Genomic DNA, 8,192 nt, shown 5'->3' with positions numbered 1-8,192 from the left:
ATCAGTTTTTCGTAGCATGATCTTGATCGCCACTGTAAGGTTGATATAACACTCTTTTGAGTGTTTGTTTACTTGATTCTATGCTACTACAATTTAATCTAATAAAATACTTTTTTTCGTCTTAAAATAGTCGTTACATTAGATATAGTGGTACTATTCATCTTTCAAGCTTATTTTATAGGAAAATTTACCTAAAATAATCCAACCTATTCACGATTTTCCTACAGTAATCTCGACTATCGATTAACTATGAATAATTCCATATATTGCGGCATATATTGCGGCTAATGTGATTGAAGAAATATAGTCAAGTAAGATTATTGTAGGAAAACTACATCATCATCGTCGTACCCAGTGTACTTCACCCATTGAAAACTATGATTAAGGTCTCAGGAAAGAAGGAAGACGGCAACCCATACCCATAAACGAGGATGCAGCTAAAGAGTCCCCCGACTCTAGATTGTTCCTTGGAATGATAGGTTCCTGCAACGAAAAGGAATATGTGAACTTGAGTTTGCTAGCTTACATATTACTATATAAGGTTGGACCTTAAACATAAGATAGGAAATAAATAAATAAATAAATACATACATACAAATAAAATAAAAATAACTAGATAAAAAACGAGTATATGAAAAATATGTAAAAGGCAAAGGTAAAAAACAAGAAAACCAACTGGTAAGCGAGAGGATTTCAGCAGTCTAATTACATACTTTTATCATATCAAACTTTTATAATTTTTTATTAAGACTAATTTGAAATATAAATGATTAATCTACACAATAAATTGTACAAAAGGTAATATATAGCAAGTATAATGAAACAGATGAATTATAAGTCATAAAATAAACTACTAACTATTACATACCCTTAAATATAAAACAAATAACTAAGAGTTCACAATACTAAGATTACAAACAATTTAATAAAACTAGAAATAATTAAAACATAAACGAATATAAGCTAAAAAGTAATTAATTATTCTAAAATATTTTTTTATGGATTTCAAAAAGCCTAAAGATAAGCTTAAAGATAAGAAGCAACCAAATCCAAATATTAAATAACTTAATCTTTAATTTTTTTCATAAATAATTTAATTGATTATAAATAAGTAGGATGAGCTAAAATAAAAAAAATAAAAAAAGTAAGCCCGACCAAATCCCAACTAGTCATAAGAAGGTTTTAATAAATAGCGATTATATATAAATTTATAATAAATCACCACTATATAATAAAATTTAATATAATAAGAATTTTATAATTTTAATTTATTTTTTTTAAATTTTTATATATTTTATTATTATTTTTTGTATTTTTTTACTATGATTTAGAAATAAAGGTGATTAATTAGAAATTTTTTGAAACGCCACCAACCCCATTATCAAATTTAACGAAACCCATCTTACGAAACCCATCTTCTCCCTCTCATTGCAAAAGCTGAAAACCCTTCCAAAAAAAAAGAATCAAGCTTTCTCTCTTCACCAAGAATGGCATCCTCACTTTCTCTCTCTAAGATCATCTCAACTCCCACATCCCGCAACCCATCAACTCCAACCCACAAATTTTCTTCATCTACTTCTCTCTTATATTCTTCTTCTTCTTCTTCACTATATAAACCTTCTCATTTCTCTCTTAAATCATCTTCTCGCGTATCACCACGCACTGCAGTTATCGCATCTGCTGTGGAATCTCTCGATAAATCCGCCACTGAAGATGTCACTTTGATCGAGAAATCTGTGAATACAATCAGATTCTTGGCGATCGATGCTGTCGAAAAGGCAAACTCCGGTCACCCAGGTTTACCAATGGGTTGTGCTCCCATGGGTCACATTTTGTATGATGAAGTCATGCGATATAACCCTAAAAATCCTTATTGGTTTAACAGGGATCGTTTTGTTTTGTCCGCGGGTCATGGATGTATGCTTCAATATGCACTTCTTCATTTGGCTGGTTATGACAGTGTCACTGTAATATCTTTTTCTCTCCCTATTTTCTTTATTGATTTTGATTGATAGTGGAGATGGGTTTTCTTTTGTTTGATCTGATTTTTTTTGTTTGTTTGAAAATTTGTAATTTTGGGTTGACTTGATGCTGACTTGGGTTTTCTTATTTTATGTGGATATTTGTAATTTGTATAATAAATAGTAGGTTTCATGGCTGAAAAAGTTGGAATTTTGGGTCCATATATGCATATGTGTAGTGGTGATTTCATGTTATATTTAGAGTTGGGCTTATTTTTTGTTAATACTGAATTAGCTTTCTCATGCTTATGCGGGTTCTGACTATCTGCAAATTGTATGATAAAATGTAAGTTTGGTGTGGTTATGTTTTTTTTAGTGTAGATTGAAGCAATTTGTGGTGCATATTCATGTTTATCTAAATTTATGTATGATTAGTGTTCTCTTTTTGGGTGATGGAAGGTTGTATGGTGCACTTTTTGGTACCAAATTTGTACGAGATGATTATTGCTTTGATTGTTGAAGTTGGAATGCTGAGTGGATATATTGTGTTATTACGATTTAATAGATTTTATTTGAATGTATGTACCTGATGAGCTCTAATCAGATTATGATAGCTAGAAGTTGGTAAGAATGTGATGGAATTTAGTCCATCACTGCGTACTGTGAACTTTACTTAATATCTTTTGCCCATTTATCATGTTTTGGGGACTAAGGGCGAACATAATATGAAACATTAGTAAACATAAAATATTCTATTATCTCGATGTCATTAAGTGACTTTCACTCATTATGGCCCTTGATAGCATATAATAATACTTCTAGACGCAAAATCCATAACAATAGCTTATATATCAATCTAGTAAAACTTCTATTTTCTACATATACTTTAAAATTCATATTTTTTATGTTGGGTTCCTGGGCGTACGCCGGTCCCGCCCTACCCTAGATGTAGCCGTGTGTATTAGTAGCATACTTGATTAAATAACCAATTCTTTTTGGTGGTGTACCTATTCTGTCTATGAATTTGCTACTTAGGTCTGTCCTCTTGATTTTGCTAGATAATCTTGTTGGGATTTGGAGTTATACTAGTGTAATATGATTCACTAGCTAATTTCGCTTTTTGAATTCCCGATTCGCCCAAATTTTCTTAAAAATAGCCCAAAATCGACCATAATTCGCTTTTTTCAATTCGCTATTCATGAGGAGATTAGGGAATCATGTGACACTGAGCCATACCACTTATTCTCATCTATTCGATTAATCTTTATCTTCTTCCCATCTACACATTTCAAAATTTTAAACCAAGCCAAAAAAGCAAACGGAGTATATCTTGATATTTCTATTAATGATGATTCCTTCAATCAGCTGTTTCTGTTTAGGCACAAGTACATGGCAGTTGCATTGTTATTTTACTAGTAAAAAGGGCTTACTTTCTCTAATTTGGGATCTTGTTCATTTAGGAAGAAGATCTGAAGAACTTTCGTCAGTGGGAGAGCAGGACTCCTGGTCATCCTGAGAATTTTGAAACTCCTGGGGTTGAAGTCACCACTGGTGAGACTTTGTGATTAAAATATGAATATATTCTTTGGTAATTTTTGTGGATACTTATTAGTTAAGGTTCAGTTTGTCTAACGTAATCTATTCTTGCCGTATTGTTTTGGAAGGCCCCCTTGGTCAGGGTATTGCCAATGCTGTTGGGTTGGCTCTTGCAGAGAAGCACTTGGCTGCTCGATTTAATAAGCCAGATAATGAGATTGTTGATCACTACACGTATGTTTCTTTCAGCTGATTTGTATTTCCAATTTTATCAGATGTCTCGAAGAGACAGCTGATTTGTACTTGAAAAATGGACTGTTTCTTATCTTGGCTATTCTATTGATGTTTTTAGGTATGCTATTCTTGGTGATGGTTGTCAAATGGAAGGTGTTTCCCAAGAAGCTTGCTCACTTGCAGGACACTGGGGACTTGGAAAGCTCATTGCATTTTATGACGATAACCATATTTCTATTGACGGTAGCACTGATATTGCATTCACTGAAGATGTTGACAAGCGTTTTGAAGCTCTTGGGTGGCACGTAATATGGGTGAAGAATGGTAATACTGGCTATGATGAGATTCGTGCTGCGATTAAAGAAGCTAAGGCGGTCAAGGATAAACCTACCTTAATTAAGGTAAATATTGTTACTTCATACTGGAACTGTTTGATCCGCTTGTTATTTTATTTTATTTATTTTGTCTATGGTGCTTGTATGTTTCATTTGTTGCTTCTGAATATTATTGGTGATGATAGGTGACGACGACCATTGGTTATGGTTCCCCCAACAAATCAAATTCTTACAGTGTTCATGGAAGTGCTTTGGGAGCTAAAGAAGTGGAAGCGACGAGGAGCAATCTCGGATGGCCATATGAGCCATTCCATGTACCAGAAGATGTTAAGAAGTGGGTCATTGTGAATGAATACATGATTCTGCCTCATTTGTTTCAGTTTGATTGAGTTCTTACTTTCAATCCCTGCTTCCTTTCAGACATTGGAGCCGGCACACCCCTGAGGGAGCTGCTCTTGAAGCGGAATGGAATGTCAAGTTTGCCGACTACGAAAAAAAGTACCAGGCCGAAGCTGCAGAATTGAAGTCCATCATTACTGGCGAATTACCTTCTGACTGGGAGAAGGCACTTCCGGTTAGTTCCAGCATGTCAAAATTGTTACTTAACATAGACTTGAGAACCTTTTGTTCTTTATTTTTTCATATTGTCTTATTTTAGATGTAGGAAGAATGCTATTATAACCATGGTGTTGTATCTTTTGCAGACTTATACCCCAGAGAGCCCTGCTGATGCTACCAGAAACCTATCTCAACAATGCCTGAATGCTCTTGCCAAAGTTCTTCCTGGTTTCCTTGGTGGTAGTGCTGACCTTGCTTCCTCAAACATGACGTTGCTGAAGATGTTCGGAAATTTTCAGAAAGATACTCCCGAGGAAAGGAACTTGCGATTTGGTGTTAGAGAGCATGGAATGGGATCGATTTGCAATGGCATTGCCCTACACAGCCCTGGCTTCATCCCCTACTGTGCAACTTTCTTTGTTTTTACTGACTACATGAGAGCCTCTATAAGGATGGCTGCCTTGTCCCAGGCTGGGGTCATCTTTGTCATGACCCACGACTCTATTGGGCTTGGAGAAGATGGACCAACTCATCAGCCCATAGAACATTTGGCAAGTTTCCGGGCCATGCCAAATGTGTTGATGCTTCGTCCAGCAGATGGAACAGAGACAGCTGGGGCTTACAGAATTGCAGTTTTGAAGAGGAAGACACCTTCTATTCTTGCCCTTTCACGTCAAAAGCTTCCACAGCTTCCCGGAACTTCTGTTGAAGGTGTTGAGAAGGGTGGTTACATCATTTCTGACAACTCATCAGGGAACAAACCAGATGTTATTTTGATGGGAACTGGTTCTGAACTAGAGATTGCTGCCAAAGCTGCAGATGATCTTAGAAAGGAAGGAAAGGCTGTTAGAGTTGTGTCATTCGTATCATGGGAGCTGTTTGAATCTCAACCTGAGTCATATAAAGAGAGTGTTTTGCCAGCTGATGTGAGTGCTAGAGTGAGCATTGAAGCTGGATCGACATTTGGATGGTTGAAATATGTGGGCGGTAAGGGTAAGGCAATTGGCATTGATAGGTTTGGTGCGAGTGCTCCTGCTGGAAAGATATATAAGGAGCTTGGAATCACAAAAGAGGCTGTGATTGAAGCTGCTAAATCACTTTGGTAGACATTGTCAACCTCCATGGTTTATCAAGTCTCTGTATCCTACTTTTTTTTATTGTGTCTCCCATACGGTTTTTCGTAGTTATTTAAGAAGAGGGGAAATTTCAGAATAAGAGGGGTTTGTTTAAGTTTCATCTCTAGCAAGTAGCAACGGGCAGACGGCAGAGGACAGAGGCGTATAGAATTGAGTTTGGGGTCATAAGAGACCTGAGTTTTAGATGTACTTGATATCTAAGTAAAATCTTATCCAGCTTTGTGAACCATTGTAGTTCAATTGTTATTTGCTAATAATTAATTTACGCTCATGTTCGTCTAATAGTGTTCTGTTGTTGAGTTTCATTCATGTGCATTCTGAGCTAAACTATGTTAAGAGTTCACGCTGCCCTTTTTTAAAATTAGGTCAGACTAAAGAGATTTAGACTTGGTGGTCATTTTATCATGAAATGAATAATGTACTTCCTTTAACCCACTGAATTTGCATTATTTTTCATTTTGGTTTGTCTTTTTTAATTTTTATTATTTTTATTTTTGAATAATGATCTATAAGTTTCTTTAATTTTATCAATACATTTTAATTTTTCTTTTTTAATTTCATTCATATAATTAATTTTTTCCCAAATTTATTATCACTTGTCCTTTAACAATAATGCAATTCTTGCATCAAAGAGGATAGAGTAGTAGACATTCTTGTATTTGGTGTTGAGTCAGTCATGAAAGAACTCCTTTATTAATTGCTCATTCTGCCACACATGACATGACAATGACATAAGTGGTAGGTAAGACAAGGAGACTTCGGAGTTTAGGCCGCCACAGTTGACATTACTGCTCATCCTGGACAATCACGAAAGAAGCTTAATCGAAACCATGGATCATATTAAAAAGGTGTTACTAAAGTTCGCTACCCTTTTATTTTATCGTCACTTTTTTTATGAAATTACGAAATTACCCTTAGTGTTTTAAAAATTACAAATATGCCATTGTACTTAAAACATGTTTAATAATTGTAAATCCCATTTAAGAACACTATCACTTAATAATATTATTATCAGAACTTTATATATATAGAATTTTCAGAGATGTTCTTGTATTATATACGAATTCAAATACGGTACTATCTCTCTAAAACTTCCTAAACACACTACGTTCAGTTGAATAAGCTAGAACTCTTCATCAAACGAGTATGGCAAACGAAAACGAGCATGATAACGATTCGGTAAGTAATTAATCGATTCGAATTTATATAAAAAAAAAAATTTTTTTTGAACCAGTCGCACAAAAAGTGCGACTGGCCCTAGGCTGAGTCGCACTTTTTGTGGGATTGGTTCAAAATTTTATTCTATTTTTTTTTTTTGAAATTCTAACTATTAAAATTATTTTGTGTAGTTAATAGATTTTTTAAGTAGTTATTTAATAAATGTTGTGATAAATTAATTTATTTTAATTTATTATATTATGATAATGTTATTTTAATAATTATTGTAGTGTTTTTTTAAAATTTTAGGGAAAAAGAAAAAAAAATGAATAGTACCAGTCGCACAAAAAGTGCGACTGCACCTAGGTTGAGTCGCACTTTTTGTGCGACAAGTATATATATATATATATATATATATATATATATATATATATATATATGTATATATATATATATATATATATATATATATATATATATATATATGTATATATATATATATATATATATATATATATATATATATATATGTATATATATATATATATATATATATATGTATATATGTATATATATATATATATATATATATATATATATATATATATATATATATATATATGTATATATGTATATATATATATGTATATATATGTATATATATATATATATATATATGTATATATATATATATATATATATATATATATGTATATATATATATATATATATATGTATATGTATATATATATATATATGTATATATGTATATATATATATATATATATATATATATATATATATATATATATATATATATATATGTATATATATATATATGTATATATATATATATATGTATATATATATATACATATATACATATATACATATATATATATATATATATATATATATATATATATGTATATATATAATATATATATATATATATATATATATATATATATATATATATATATATATATATGTATATATATATATATATGTATATATATATATATATATATATATATGTATGTATATATATATATACATACATATATATATATATATATATATATATATATATATATATATATATATATATATATATGATATATTTGAATTTCGAAGTATTAAATTTATTTCGTGTAATTAATATATTTTTTAAGTAGTTATCAAGAAAATATTGTGATAAATTAATTTATTTTAATTCATTATATTATGATAATGTTATTTTAATAATTAGTGTAATATTTTTTTTTAGATTT

At 31.3% G+C, this 8,192-nt stretch overlaps 1 protein-coding gene across 1 annotated transcript; it reads left to right on the top strand.

Annotated features, from left to right (window-relative positions):
- The first annotated feature begins 1,360 nt into the window (after nt 1-1,360).
- LOC130811497 (transketolase, chloroplastic-like) lies at nt 1,361-6,042 on the top strand. Its single transcript, XM_057677817.1, has 7 exons — nt 1,361-1,967; nt 3,422-3,512; nt 3,626-3,731; nt 3,850-4,132; nt 4,252-4,400; nt 4,487-4,640; nt 4,771-6,042. The coding sequence occupies exons 1-7, from the start codon at nt 1,488-1,490 to the stop codon at nt 5,728-5,730; spliced, it is 2,223 nt and encodes a 740-aa protein (XP_057533800.1). The 5' UTR covers nt 1,361-1,487; the 3' UTR covers nt 5,731-6,042.
- The last annotated feature ends 2,150 nt before the right edge of the window (nt 6,043-8,192 follow it).

Source organism: Amaranthus tricolor, chromosome 4 (assembly GCF_026212465.1).
Source record: "Amaranthus tricolor cultivar Red isolate AtriRed21 chromosome 4, ASM2621246v1, whole genome shotgun sequence".
Classification (NCBI taxonomy): domain Eukaryota; kingdom Viridiplantae; phylum Streptophyta; class Magnoliopsida; order Caryophyllales; family Amaranthaceae; genus Amaranthus; species Amaranthus tricolor.
This window is presented reverse-complemented; position numbering and strand designations above follow the sequence as displayed.